Here is a 16,033-nt window from a genome sequence, read left to right as displayed (position 1 = left end):
ACTAAACAATATCATCGCCTCCACATGTCTTAAATATGAGTGATGATTAAGGATATTGCTACAATTGCATAGAATCAAGCAGCCCTATATTTGTTTTCGCACATCAAAATTTATGGTATTTCTTAAGCCATAGATGGTATCTCTAGGAAGACCTTAACTCCTAGTCAGTTCCACCATTTGGGTAAAATTTATAACAGTGTTTGCTAATGAGGTTCCGCTTCAGAATGCCGAAGCAGATTGTGCACACTGACCACTGCCTCACCAGTACCCCTATTAAACTCAAGCAGCATTTTTCTAGATTTCTGAAATTTCTCCGGGAGCACTGGGCCTAGTGCGCATATTACTATGTCCTGAAGATCTCTAATGAAATGCATCTGGAAGGAGACAAGGTTAACAACCAGGAAGCTCATGGGCCTGCTGCAGTCACTTCCCTGAGAAGGAACTTTTTTTTTTTTTTGAAGAAGCAAACTAAGGTTTCAAATATACATATTCAGATAGAGCTGGTGGATCATAACATAATTCACTGAAGTGTCTGTGTAACAAAAGTGATCTGAAAAGACTGACTCATATTCTGTCCCATAGAAATATTCAGTGACTGAGCATGAGATAGATTAATAGGGATTTCATTACACAACACATAATTAAAACTTGTACAAAAGGAAGAGAAATTCTGGAAATGCAATCAAGGAAAGATGATGAGGTCTCTAAAGTTCAAGTAACAATTTCTTTGCACTAGAAGACAGTTCAGATCGTCAAAACAAAATGATCCTTCTTGTTTCCTTGTAAGGGGGAGTGGAGCTTGTTATTTGAAAGACAAGGCTTTTGAAAGTTAACTTTGCTGATGGGATGTGCCTCCATGCACAAAGTGATTCCTTTACCAGGACCTAACTTCCTCTTAAAGGCTTGTTCTTGCCTGGGAGAATGTTGATTCAGTAACTGGTAGTTAAAGGGAGGGATTCGAACAGCACACATCCATTATTTTGGCAAAAGAATCCACTTACCAGTGATGGGCCTGAAGCTGTTGCTGAAAAAGACATGCATTTGCTTATTTTTGTTTGTTTTTTACTGGCTCCTAATAATCCATGCCATTCCTCTGGCCTGAAAGTGTGAGATGGAAATCTGCTCAGTTCATTAATGAGATTGACTGCATGCATTGAAGATCACCTTCAATACATAATGTCTCTTCTCTAACCAACGTGTGACCTCTGAAGACTATTCTTTTCTATTGTTCAAACGTTCACCACATAGCTTGGTTTATTTCTAAGTACTGCCCCTCTAGGCCTATGCCTCCTATACAATGAGAAAATGTGCCCATTCCATATATTTAAAAAAAAACAACACATGAAAAGTAATAGTTCAGGTTCAAATTAAATGGAATAGGAATAAAATTTTGCTTGGTTTAAATCAACAAAACCACAGCATTTTGATTTCATGTGTAAATTTTACATTTGGATGGAATTGGTTTGAAAGCTGAAAATGAAATTGTCATTACTATATTTACATCTATGATTTTAAATTAGATGTGAATCTATAAACTGCACTGTATTTGTTATTACTTTGGCTTAAAGACAAAGATTCATTGACAGTCTTCAAAGGCATTAGCTGAAGGGAATTTGAATATTGTTTAAGTATTAAACATGCTAATTGTAAAAAAAGATAGATTCACATTAAAATATTTTTCCATTCTATACAAAAGGTTAGTGTTTTAACAACTGTAAATATATTGAACTAAATTCTATTCAATTGTGCTAAAAATATACCAATGTAAATAAAGATAACAGAACTCAGTGAAAAGTAAACAAAAAGCCTAATTTCAGATTACTAATTATATAGCATTAAAATATTATTTAAGAAGTTAAAAGTGCAGTCTGATTTGACAATAAGGGCATTTCTTGACATTACAGAAGTTGTAAGAAGCCAATTGAAGATATTTTAGCCTAATAAGAATCTAGAAAGTTTCCATCGTAAATTCTTTCTATATAGGAATGGGACACTGTTTGGTATTCTGATTTCTCTTTTTAAGGGATGTCTCAATGAATCAAGGAACTTCAATTTTATTATATAACTTATATTCATTTCAAATTTTCAACAATAAAAATTTTATAACAATGTAATTTTAGTAAGGGGGGACTTAGAACAAGAAATATTGCATCTCTCTCATAGATTCTATGAACTCTTCAAAGTGCTCTAAAAACACTATAAGTTTGATTAGCAGCAAAGCATTAGCCTAATCCAAATCCCCTCTGCCCCCACTCATATGTACATATACACACTGTACATCCATATATTCTATTACTCTAACCTAAATATCTATTTGATAGTTATTCCCAGAGGCTGTGCAAGGTTACAATACTGTCTACACTGTATCCGGGTTCAAGACCACTAGCACCCAAGTGGTTAAGAGAGAACCAATCCTTTCATTAAAACAAACAAAAAAATTCAATCACATTTTAAATATCTTTTAAGATTAAAAAATGGGAGATACAGTGGATCACCCAATATGTTATTATTTTGAGTCCTATAATTTTCTTTAACTAAAACTATTTTGTATACATGGAAGGCTAGATGTCTCTGAACTTAGCAATTCTAAGTATAAAATATTTCTTTGAAAAATATGACAAGGTGTTCATTTTTTCTAACTTGGAGGAAAGTTCTGTGAGGAGCGGGTTTTCTTCCCGCAGGTGAATTTGCAGCATCTTCTCCCAGAAGCACACTGGGAGCCCTGTCACCACGTGTGTAATGCATCCCAGGAATTGAGCCTCCAAGCACTGCAGCCCTCACAGAGCCTAGCACCAGACCTCCACAAAGAGGTCCTGCCGGCACCATGGGATCGTGGTCTTTTCTCCTCCACACTCTTTTAACAGCACCCAGTCCTCAGGCATCTTGCAGTGGTGGCGGAAGTCCCGAACTTGAACTTCACTGGGAGAACCAAGTTCATTCAAAGTGCAGCATTTTCATCTTTTGGTTGGGTGGTTCTTGGTCCCCCATGGATAGGAGTGATACCTAGAAAATTCAGAAGAGTTCTATAGAGTCAAGAATATTTTAGCTTACACGTTCCATTTACAGAGCAGTTGCTCAGGTGTATAAGTAAATAAATAACAAGTAAAAAAGTGGTTCTAAATGACAATAGCATGAGGAAATTTTTAGAAAGCAACCTTTTGCTGATGTTCAGGGCCAACACAGTGCCTTTGTCAAATTATGAACTCAACTAGAGGCCCAGTGCACGAAATTCATGCATGTGAGGGGGGGGGGATCCCTCAGCCTGGCCTGCACCCTCTCCAATCCGGGACCGCTCAGGGGATGTCCGACTGCCGGTTTAGGCCTGATCTCTCTCACAATCCGGGACCACTGGCTCCTAATCGCCTCTGCCTGTTTGCCTGATAACCCCTAACCACTCTCCCCTGCCGGCCTGATGGCTCCTAACTGCCTCTGCCTAGGCCCTGCCACTGTGGCTTTGTCTGGAAGGACGTCCGGTCTATCTGGTCTAATTAGCATATTACCCTTTTATTAGTACAGATAGGAACTGATAACCTTGTATAGTGGAAAAATAAACACCTATTCAAAGTAGCTTGTACATTTAAATGCCTATGCACATTAAATATTTATTTTATATATTCATCAGTTAATGGGGGGAGGGGAGCAATGAAAGTTGATTCAATGTAGATCTCTTTTTATCTTGCATATCCCTATTTCTCAACACATATTTTCATTACAAAATAAAATATTAATGTTACATTTAAGTATATGTTTGTCATCTATTTGCTCACAGAACTCAGTTTTACTCTCACAACGAGAACATTAAGGCATGCTAGGCTGTATCTTTCTGGTAAGAAAATTAAATGTTTATGTGTCAAATATGATTAACCATACAACGCTAGAAATGATCTGCTTTGGGCTGGCCAAGTTTGTTTTGACCTTGTTTCATTTTCTTTACCCTGCTTTCTTCCTCTTAACTCAGGCCTCCTCCCCTTCCCAGAAGCCCAGAAATGAAGAATCCCCTATTTGGTTATGGTTTCTTGCTGCTATTCCTGTTTCTGTTACCATTTTTTTTTAAACTAATGCAGCATTTTGTGCCAGAGAGATTCTTTCTACCACTGTCCCAGCACTACCCTCATTAAATAGTTCTAGAAATCTTCCCAAAAGATAGCCAATAGCTAGATGCCAGTGGCATCTCTCTATCCCTAAACAAAGTCTTTAATCTAAGCTGAAAATGTGTCATCTCTTGGCTTAATGCTTTAGTTGCTATCTTGATGCTTTGTAGATGTGTGTATAAATTTGAACTGACAGTCTTAAGCTGTAAACAGAAATGAGGTATATAATTCTCTGTGCATGGTAATTTAATAACATTTGGTGATGATGATGATGATGATGAACATAATGAGAACAATAGCAGATCTGAGTAGACACTGGCAGAGAGGTTAAAACAATGTTTTCCATTTCTAATCATATTACTAGGGCAGTTTTTCTCAACTTGTGTTCCCAGTAAAAGCTGAGGAATTACTGCGCTAAACAAAGTCAACAGATTTCTTTCCTACAGTCCATCTCAGAGTCTTTAATATGGTATGTGTGTCAACATTCTTCACAAATGGAAAATTGTATGTTCAGAGTTTCCCAAATATACTTGGTCATGAAACTTTATTTTTCAGAGAACATCTATTAATATCTCTGGTAATATTAGCTCTTCTCTGAGAGGTATTTGGGAAAACACAATCTACTGATTCTAAATACCTATATATGTTCTGTGATATTTAATATCCTTTATCTTTTGATTATAAAAAAATCATTACTGTCACAGCTGATTTGATTTGTATTTGAAATTATGTGTATTTCCAGCTTCTAAAGTATTGGGTTCTTCTAAGTACAGCTTGAATTAATTCTTGGGAATTAATTTGGAACACCAGTAAACAAGTGATGGCTTTAAGCAAAACCAAGGGTTATTTTTACTAGTCACCTGTAGAGTCTTTCTCCCAAGATATATTCTATCATTGCTAGTAGAAGCGGAAAAGGGAGTGTTATGATTATATGGATTTATACATGGGTGAATCATTTTCATTTAAAGCATTTTTAAGAATATTTCATATCTATCCTATGTTGCTTAAACTTGATCATTTAAATCATGTCTTCCTATTCTATTCACAATTCTGAATACAAATGTGAATAATTTTTTGCCTTTGTTATTAAGCATCTTATCTGTTTATCATAATAAGAGAATTTGAAATGTCTTTTAATATGGGAATATGTCTTTGGAAGTAGAATTTTTTATTTTATTTTTAAAATGTGATAGTAGAACTGAAAAACATAAGCAAATTTTTCAAAATAAGGCTGAAATTGTTTTTTTAAAAGGAAAATTAGCTCTTATAAAAAGTTCTCTAAGTTCCTTAAACACCTGTTTTTTCCCCATTAATATTTAGTTGATTTTTCTGCAAAATATGAAGACAGTTTATTGCTCATGATCCTAAGTCTCTGAGAAGATACAGATTTAAAACTGACAGGTATTCCTTTTGCCCCCACTTAAGACAAAGTACTTGAAATGAGATGCTAAGAGTCAAGAACAGAGACATGCACACTATCCATGGAAGGCTGAGTGTTCCCAGTCCAGGAGCAGACAGTGAAAAATTAAATCTCTCCAGGAATGGTGGAAGGCTAGTGAACATGGAGATGGTGATTTCTATTAACAACATATCCTTGGAAAATGAGAATTACTCATCATTTCAGTTACAAATCAAAACAGAACTACATTTATGACGGTAGTATTTTGGAAATATATTGCCACACCAAAAGAACAAGTAGTTGAATAATCTCATGTGTGATTCATAAGAACAACTCGTGAAACAGAAGGAAAAACAATGTTGGAAACTGAACTAACCTCACAAAGAATCTAATTTCCGTATAATGACCTTCACGGGATGTTCTTGGGTCCTCTTTCTCTCGCCATGGCTACTAATAGTTATCTTTGGGGGAAACTTCTTGAATAATTTAAATCATGTCACAAGATAGTTTCACTAGCTAGAAAGGGAGGCAGTTCCTCTAGGCAAAAAAAGGCCATTTTGGGAGAACAAACTCCATAAGACTGTGCTGCCTACAGCTACTTTTAGCTACATATAATGTGTATATGGTTGCTTACTATCCATGCATATTCTGTGTGGCTTCTTGGAAAAATCAAGAGACAACTTGTGTGTAGCAGACACTGTCAATGCTCATATTCCTTCATCCTTACCACTTCGAAGCATGCCGGCCTGATTCCAACGGCCAGCATCTGCATTTCTTTTCCTTGAGAGTTTCTCTGGCCTGTAGAATAGGCTTTGTCCACTTTCCAGAAAGCCAGAAATGCCAGGTAACTAACATCCCCTGGAGAAAGGCCTCAAACAATGACTGATGGAAATTGGAGGAATAGTGAGGCTCATCTTCTACACAGGCTCTCAGATTCCCTGGTGGGATCAAGCTCGTCATCTGCAATGGTAACTTGCTTGGAAATGAAACCTCTATTGAATGATCTCTTCCCCTACCAGTGCTTCCTGGAATTGCCTCTTAAATAAACTAATTGTACTCAAATTTTTGTGCCCAACACCATTTCCAACAGTAAAACTGCAGGAATCCAGAACTGGACTAAATTGATAAAATAGAGTATATTTTTAGAGCATCAATAATGGTTATAGTAGAAGATACTATACAGCCCCTGTATGGGGTACTCAAATGGCAATACATCACAACAAGTCCCTCTCTCACAAACATAAAGTGACCAGAAGTGATTGTTTTGCTGCATTTTTCCTCTTGCATCCTATACAAGCAATGGGTAGATTTCAGGGGTGGAAATCGGAGATTACAGCTCTAATGAATTGAGCAAACAACTGCTTAATTTTTTTAAAAAATCTAAAAATGATTTTCCATTTTACTGTGTTCATATTTTTATGGGAGTAAATTACTACTAAGTGGTCACCCTTTCTTTTCAACAATACTGCATCCGTACAAAAGATGAGCAACATATATTCTACCAATGGTATATCTAGTCTGAGACAAGATACTTTATAATAAAAGTGTTTAAAATAAAAGTTGGAAAAAGCCTTCTGGAATCAAATATAGAGAAACCAGATCTAATATCCACTGATTTCAAATGATATTTCAAATTGGAAAGCAAACTCTAGAGCTCACCTGTTAGAAGTAAAATTGTAATAACCACTTTCCTCTAGGACTTCTTCAATCACAGTCTAAAGTTGGAAAAAGAAAAATCGGGTTAGCATTGAGTTAAAAGCAACAAAATAAAATCATCCAGAGGTACTGCCGAAACCTCACCTGCATCTGCTCATACGTTATTCCCTCCTCCAAGTCACAGCTGGTGGGGAGGCCTACAATAAATGATGGAAAGTCTGACATTTGGTTCACATTTTCTTAGTTAGACTTTATTGGCAATTATGGCTCAACTGCAGGGAGATCAGGTCAGTTTTTCAATGATGAAGATGAGTACTTACAAACATTCCAAATAGTCTTGGTTTAGAACAGTCAAACTTTTTATTTCTCTTCCTTTAATACATAGGTGCTTTTGAGGTAGCCATCACAAAATAATACACTAAGATTTAGGGTATTCCTCCATTGAGAGAGAGAGAGAGAGAGAGAGAGAGAGAGAGAGAGGGAGAGAGAGAGAATTTGTGTGTGTAGTGATTCCAATCTGCAACTACCTGATGGGTGAGTGTTCTGATCATTGAACTCTTCCTAGTCCACAAGGTAGAGAATAGATTTGTGCTAGAAAGAAGATAAATTTTTAGAAGGAAGCAGAAATAGACAGTAAAAGACAACAAAAGACCTGACCCTTTCTTACGGCTGCCTAGAGGGAAATAAAATGTATACATTTAATGCCAAAAGGCGGAGAAACCAAGATGGCGGCATAAGGTAAACACCTAACTGTTGCCTACCACAACAATTTTGAAACTACAACTGGAAAACAGAGCGCACACCATCCAGAACCACCAGAAAGCTGGCAGAGTGGAAAACCTACAACTAGAGAAAAAAAGAGAGGGGGATGCTGAGCCTCAGGAGCTGTGGAGGTGCGGAGATCCGTGAGTGCGGAAAGGGCGGGCGGCTGAATACGCGGCAGGCTTGCTCGCAGCGCGGGGAGAGGGAGGGCCGCAGACGCTGCGTGGCTAGCTTTCTCGTTTGGGAGAAAATCAAAACCTCCCGACTGCACTGAAATCCAGCTGCGGTCGGGGAGAAACTGGGCTGTTTGGCAGCAGGCGAGGCTTGAGAGCAGCCTTCTCTCAGAGGCGTGCAGCCATTGATTAGGGCACGGAGAAACCGACCCTCTTAGGGCGGCACGGACAGAAACCAAGTTTGTCTGCGCCATTCTGAGACTCCGCCCCATCCAAGCTGAGCACAGCCCTCCCAGCGACTGGATTTCTTGTTCGGGAGAAAAACAAAACCTCCGGTCTGCACTGAAATCCAGCCCCAGCTGGGGAGAAACTGGTCTGTTAGGCAGCGGGAGAGGCTTGAAAGCTGCCTTCTCTCAGAGGCGCGCAGCCATTAATTTGGGCATGGAGAAACCGCCCCTCTTAGGGAGGAGCAGACGGAAAACCAAAACTTGTCTGCGCCACCCTGAGACTCCACCCCATCCAAGCTGAGCACAGAAGCTCTCCCAGCGGAGACACTGCTGATCCTCACAGCCAACTGGCTTGGAGATCAATTCCCGCCAGTGATACCAACAATCCCAACCACTCTGAACTCCAGTTTCTGGGGACACGCGGGGGACCCAGACGCCTACGGGACTCTCGGCCATCGGTCGGAGAGTGAGAGTGACTTTTCTGTCGGTGTGGACGACACCAGATTTCAACCACTCTCATAAGGGACACATTCAAGAGGCAGACTCAGTGAGCACCAAAGCCCTACTGTGTCTCCAGCACAGCAATTCTTCCGTTATAGACACAGCAGGCCCTCACAACCAATTGGACCGGAGGTCAATTCCTCCCAGTGTACCAAAAGCAGTCAGGGCTTTGAACTACACCAAGACTTTCCACTCAGCCCACAAAGGGGAGTACCAAGAGCGACCACCTAGGGTGATTGGGGAAGCTGAGCTACCGGCCCCTATAGGTCACTGACCACACAAAGCCACTCCATCAACACAGGGAGGCAGCCAAACTGTGGAGACATCGAAGTATGTCACAGGTAGGAGAGACAGATGAAAGCAAACTAATGGACGACACAGTGTTCAGAACCATATTTATAAGGTTACTCAAGAATCTTCTAAAAACTGCTGAGAAACTTGAAGAGACCTTCAAGGACCTAAATGAGAATACCAAAAAAATGGAAAAGGACCAGTCAGAAATTATGCATACACTGTCTGAAATAAAGAATATACAGAGTAGACCACCGCACCCGAAGAGTCAAACCAAAGATCTGGAATATGAGGAGGAAGAAAATACCCAACCAGAGAGGCGGAAAGAAAGAAGAATCCAAAAGTGTGAGGATAGCATAAGGAGCCTCCGGGATGGCTTTAAGCGTACCAATATCCGAATTTTTGGGGTGCCAGAAGAGAGAGAGCAAGATACTGAAAACCTATTTGAAGAAATAATGACAGAAAACTTCCCCCACCTGGTGAAAGAAATAGACTTACAAGTTCAGGAAGCGCACAGAACCCCAAACAAGAGGAATCCAAAGAGGACCACACCAAGACACATCATAATTAAAATGCCAAGGGCAAAAGACAGAGAATCTTACAAGCAGCAAGAGAAAAACAGTTAGTTACCTACAAGGGAGCACCCATACGACTGTCAGCTGATTTCTCAACAGAAACTATGCAGGCCAGACGGGAATGGCAAGAAATATTCAAAGTGATGAGTAGCAAGAACCTACAACCAAGACTACTCTACCCAGCAAAGTTATCATTCAGAATTGAAGGGCAGATAAAGAGCTTCACAGATAAGAAAAAGCTAAAGGAGTTCATCACCACCAAACCAGTATTATATGAAATGCTGAAAGGTATTCTTTAAAAAGAGGAAAAAGAAGAAAAAAGTAAAGATAAAAATTATGAACAACAAATACATATCTATCAACAAGTGATTCTAAAAATCAAGTGAATTCAAAATCTGAGGAACAGAATAAACTGGTGAGCATAATAGAATCAGAGGCATAGAATGGGAGTGGATTGATAATGCTCAGGGAAAAAGCGGTGTCTGTGTGGGGGGTACGGGAAGAGACTGGATAAAAATCATACACCTATGGATAAGGACAACGCGGGGGAGGGAACCGGGTGATGGGGAGGTATGGGGGGGGGGGGGGGGGAAGGAGAAACAATTGTAATAATCTGAACAATAAAGATTTATTTAAAAAAAAAAAAGCACAGGAGCAGATGAGAGTTCAAACAGGAATAAAGAAAGAAAGAAAGAAAGAAAGAAAGAAAGAAAGAAAGAAAGAAAGAAAGAAAGCCAAAAGGCAATACTTGTTTTGATGTTTGATCTGAGTATGATATGCTAACACCGTAAGCCACTCTGACGCCACCCAAAGTAACATCAACCAGCTTCCACTCAAATCAATCAACACTGACTTAAGTGGATGCCCTGGGGCTCCCCTGCCAGTTGGGGAGAGAAGAAAAAAAAATGGGTTGAAGGTCAAGGGGAGGTATGAGCATGGGAGGTATGAGGAAGCTTGCTTTTAAAGCCCATAGGGTCTGCTGTCTTTGCTTTTGCCCAGCCTGCTGTGACAAGGGATATTCCTGGTCTGCTCTGGGGTGGGGTGTTCAGCTGTCCTGGTCCAATCTGTCCACTCGCTCTCAGGCCACAGAGAGACTTCTGCCAGACTCCTCAGTTCACAGAGCTGCTACTGTCAGAAGGCTCGCCTGCAGACTGACTCGCCTGCCTGGGAGATGCTTTCAAAAGCAAATGACTTTAGACAACAGTTTATCTTTACCTTATGGATTTCTCGGGATCTATTTCACGTGAAATTCTGCCTACATGGGCTAGCTTTATCCCAGGACTCTAAGACTTAGGGAAAATTTAATAATTAATACATGAAATAATTTGCTTATATTAGGCAACCACAAAGACACAACCAAAGTAAGTATTTTTCTAGGCTGAGATGACAAGTCTTCATTTAACCATAAACTTGACTTCAATCCATTCCACTGAGTGATGTAACTATAGTTTACAGGGACTCAAAAACTATGGAGGAATTCTGAAACCTCAAGTAGCTTGAAAACTTCTGAGAGTTCAAATGTCACAAGAAATGTGACATTTGCTGAGCCCTTACTCACGGCCAAGCACTTTTTCCGAGTTTACACAGATCCTCACTTTAACTCTGTGATACGGGTACCATTTTTATCCCCATTTTAAAGGCAAGGCAACTGGATGCAGAAAGGTCAAATAACTTGCCCAAGATCAGCTACTAAATGGATGAGCCAAGATGTAAATCTAGGCATCAATGTCTAAAATCTGTAAGAATCTGTACCTTTAGTCCCTATGCTATATATAGCCACCCGATGTGAGATTTGTGCAAAAAGAAGAAAAAAATTAAGTATGTCTGATGTGAATCCTTCATATAAGTTTCAAATTTTCTCCATTTTAAATATTCAAACTCTTCATTTCTGCTTTTTATCTCCCTGGATGCTTTGGGCACTTGATTTGTCATCACCAGATAAGCAAGAAGAAATAAAAGGAAATATAATTCACCCACATGGATTCTGCTGTTTGTTTACGGTATTAATAAATGATCAAGAAGCTGCCACAACCAGGGGAAGTACATCTCAGGGAATGTCTAGATTCCTACCGTATCCCTTGGAACTACTTCCCTAGACAATCAAAATGAGCTCTATTTTTCTTTTAAATTGAAGATTATAATCTTTAAAGGTAGCTCTCACTCCAAAAGCCATATTTCTCTGTGAGCGTCAGATTTCCCATGCTGGAGACCATTACCTGCCGGTTCATTTGGGGACAGACTGTTTCCACCTGCTGAGTGATGTAATAAATGATAATCCGCCGTGAAAAAGTTGGGCTCGATGGGTTCTGGAGATCCCTGAGATAACTGGAACAGAAAAAGCAAAACCACATCATCTTTTACACTCACAAGCAAATGGCAGGAGGCCTCTATGTGAGCTTTTCCATTTCCCTGCGTCTGCACAGAAAATTTAGTGCTCTGTGCATTTCAATCCCTTGTAAATAGATAAACACACATCTTCTTCCTTCCAAAATAACGTATAAATCAGAAACAGCCAAGTTACACCGAGAGCAAGTTAGATAATTCCCTGGTCACATGAAAAGAAAAAAAAAAACACAACTCTACACTTTATAGCTTTATGAGAGCAAAATAAAAAATAGATAGAAAAATAATGTCACGGATTGGGACATCAAAATGTGGTGTGTGTTTTTTTTAATCATGTGTAGGTGGAATGAACTTCAATTATTCAACAGAACAATATGTTTAGCCCAAATCACCAACCTTTCTCGTGTATCTGCTTTGAACAATGCCTTATTCTTCTACCAAAGCAAACATATTTCTTAATACATTTTCCTGAATAACTATTAATTAATTTTAATTTCCACACATTGATTCCCAGTACTCTAAAGGAAAGAGTAATTCACCAAATGACAGAATTTATTGAAGTTGCAATTGTTTATTGCTCTTCTCTGCAGCTGAAATTTTTAATGAAATTTTTGACTATAAACATTTTTTATCCTCCTTTCACTTCTAATTCCAACCAGCATGTGGACTGGCCAAGGTTTAGTGCCTGCACTAACATAATATACTTTTAAAATGTTGACTCATATTAATAAACATATGGCACAATTTGGACCATGTATTAGTGGTTACCTTGGAGTCACATACTCTGTTAATGAATTAAAATACATCATAGTGCCCTAGCCGGTTTGGCTCAGTGGATAGAGCATCGGGTGGTGGACTGAAGGGTCCAGGGTTCAATTCCAGTCAAGGGCACATACCTTAGTAGCTGGATCCCGTCAGGGTACCTGTGGGAAGCAACCAATTGATTTGTCTCTCTCACATCGATGTTTCTCTCTATATATCTCTCCCTTTCCCTTCCACTCTCTTTAAAAAAAATCAATGGAAAAATATCCTCGGGTGAGAATTAACAACAACAAAAAACCCATAAAATAAAATACATCATGATCAATCACTTGGGAAAACTGTTTGGCAGTATATATTAAACTTAAACAACATATGGATCCCCTATGACTCAGCAATCCCACTCTTAGGTAGCTACACAAAAGAAATGAGTATGTCTGTCCATCAACAGAAATGTATTAAGAATGTTCATAGCACTTTTGCTCACAATAACCCTAAACTATAAATACCCCTAATGTTCCCTGGTAGCAGGAAAATAGAGATGCTGTGTTGTGGTGTGCTTACCCCATGGACTTCTTCAAAGCAATGAGAAAGAACAGACTCTGGACACCCACAGCAAATGGGTTGAGCAAAAGAACCAGAAGCAAAAGAATACACAGTGTCTGACTTCACTGATATACATTTTCACAATCAGGCAAAACTAACTGATGGTGATAGAAATCAGGAAAATAAGGTCACTGTGGCAGGGGCCAGGAAAGGGCAGGCAGGAGCCTTCTGGGGGAGTAGAACTGTTCTGTGTCCGTGGAGGTGGTGGTCACATGGGGGAACACATCTGTTAAAGTTCAGGGAGCTGTAAATGGATCTCTGTGTGCATTATGCATTTTATTCCTTAATAAAAACATTTCATATTAGCAACTTATATCCCGTGAATGCACTTTGGATGCTGTAAATACAAACCATTTGTCTTTTTCAATCTTCATGTTGCCAAACACTACACTTTAGAAAAAAATATAGTTCTATCCTTTTACATTCCTGAAAACATGGTGTTAAGGGAGTTCGTTGCTGCTTGTTTAGTTTCTAGACCATTTTAGTAAAAACATTAGAAAATATCTATATTTTTTTAAAGATGGAATTTATCATAAATTCATATTCATTCATATTGATACTTCCTATTCTAATTTGAGTGACTATCTTCTATCTTGTTTCTCCTTCCTCCCATACTGGAAGTTCTAGTTCCCACAGACACCTACACAATGACTCAGAACCTTTATTCCTCTGCAGCTCTGGCCAAGGTGGAGTCCACTGGACTGAAGACCACCTCAGGTGAGCTGTAAATAAGGACCTTCATTTGTTAGAAAAGGGATTTTCCTTTTTATTTATTTATTTTTAATTCCTCTCTATAGCCTGCTGGGTCATAGCCACAGTGATCCCATAACGACTCCTTGAGACTAGGGACCTGGTCCCTAAGTTTCAGGAGAAGTTCCAGAGGGGAAGGTGGGAATCAAATGCGTTTGACCTGCCCTCACCACTCGCTGCTTCCAGGGCCCTGGTGGGTGGCCGTGTCAGTCAAAGGCTAGTTGGCCACTCTTCCGTGGTTGTACAGGGGATGAAAAAAAATCCATCTCTGAACAAAAGTCATCGTTAACAAGAGATTATGCCAGAAAGGAGGAAAAACAGAGGCCACCGGTTCTTCTCATTTAGATTTAGATGGGGCAGGAGGGTTTCCTTCTATATTCACATATGAATATATTATATAGAACCAACATAGAATATATTATACGGAATATATAGGTAATATAGTCAATGTTCAACAACTACACATTAAGCACCTACCATGTGCCAGGCACTGTGTAAGACCCTGAGGGAAGCAAAGAAGAATAAGACACACTTACTGCCTTTGGGAAAAACAGGAAAGTAAGGCAGATGACAGACAAGGTACTTAAAACACAGCAATATATGTGAAAAGGGACTGAAGTATGGGGAAAGGGAGATGAATTCTGGACAGGGAAAATGATGGAAGGTTTTTACGGAGGACTTGGCTTCTCAGTTAAGTGGCGAGGGATAGAAAATACGTTGACATCCCAGGATGAAGATTTCTTTAGCACTTAGGAGATGAGGACCGACTGATCAGGAGGGTAGACACCATGGTGCGTGAACCACCACAAGCTCATAGCAGAGGAGGGAACCGGAGCTCTCTTCATAGGAGAAATAAATCTGTCTTTTAACCAAGTTGAAATTAAAGATGAATCGATGCCCCTTTGGGTCCCCTCACCAATGCTCCCTGAACACCCGCCACCACCCATCCATCCCTGCTTCTAGGACAGAAGGCAGGTGCTCTAATGAGAGATGCCGCCATAATACAGAAGCAGGCAGATAAGGTTGGGGTGCAATTTAACGAAAGGAAGTCTCTCTTCTATTAGGAGGGAAAAGACAGCAGGGAAGGGATCAAAAGTGAAAACCTAAGTAATCAAAGAGAAAATGATTTGCTTTGAAGACACGCACGGATGGAAAATTACTTCAGGGGAAGAGCTGCGCCACCTTTGTGCATCAGACCGTTCGTGCCTGGCACTTTCATCTCCTAAAGCTGGGATTTCTGTTAAAATGAATTTTGTGTACAACCAGGGTTATTCTGAATATCATTTTTAATAAGGATCTAAAAATCTTTTCATCTTTTCATGGGAGATTGGAGCTTCTGTCTTTTTAAAATCTATTTACTGGTATGAGTGAGATGATATAGAAATATGTTAAAATAAATATTGATCTGCGGTCTCCCCCACTTCTGTTTTGATCTCCCCTAGCTTTGTTGCTTGGCCTTATTTGCCAGCACAGCCCATGGAAGAAACCTGGCTCTCTAATCTCCGGTGAGGTGGGGTTTAGGCTTTGTTTACCTGCTGCTGTGCCTTTTATTTTTTCCATCTCCTGTGTGTGTCTGTGCAGCCACCACTGATGTAAGGTAACAAAGCCAATACACTGTCTGAATTCCTTATCAAAGAGCCCATCGTCCTGCCTGAATAATGAGCACATTTATGTCTAAGATTGGAGACACTGAAGGAAAAAGAAACCTTAAAAAATATCATTAGAAGCATGACTGTGCCAACGTTTAAGTATCTGATGAAACTTTTAAAAATTATATGAAATTGGAGTGGGACCAAGGATCTGAACCCAGGTGGGCCCAAACTGCCCAGGCCTTGGGTCTTCGGGGACAGGTATGGGAGCTTATGACCATCTTCACGTCTGTATTAAAATGCTATTGAGC

At 39.5% G+C, this 16,033-nt stretch overlaps 1 protein-coding gene across 5 annotated transcripts in view; it reads right to left on the bottom strand.

The window, feature by feature from the left end:
* Window positions 1–1,871: 1,871 nt before the first annotated feature.
* NEK10 (NIMA related kinase 10) overlaps window positions 1,872–16,033 on the bottom strand; it is a 150,829-nt gene continuing 136,667 nt past the window's right edge. For all 5 annotated transcript variants that reach the window (XM_079794536.1, XM_079794539.1, XM_079794540.1 and 2 more), the window contains 4 exons: window positions 11,892–12,000; window positions 7,291–7,343; window positions 7,150–7,205; window positions 1,872–3,003 (listed from right to left, as the gene is read on the bottom strand). In XM_079794536.1, coding sequence (XP_079650662.1) covers window positions 2,955–3,003; window positions 7,150–7,205; window positions 7,291–7,343; window positions 11,892–12,000 — 267 coding nt within the window. In that variant the 3' untranslated portion in view covers window positions 1,872–2,954. The remainder of the gene's footprint in view (window positions 3,004–7,149; window positions 7,206–7,290; window positions 7,344–11,891; window positions 12,001–16,033) is intronic.

This window comes from Cnephaeus nilssonii, assembly GCF_951640355.1.
Source record: "Cnephaeus nilssonii genome assembly, chromosome: 17".
Classification (NCBI taxonomy): domain Eukaryota; kingdom Metazoa; phylum Chordata; class Mammalia; order Chiroptera; family Vespertilionidae; genus Cnephaeus; species Cnephaeus nilssonii.
This window is presented reverse-complemented; position numbering and strand designations above follow the sequence as displayed.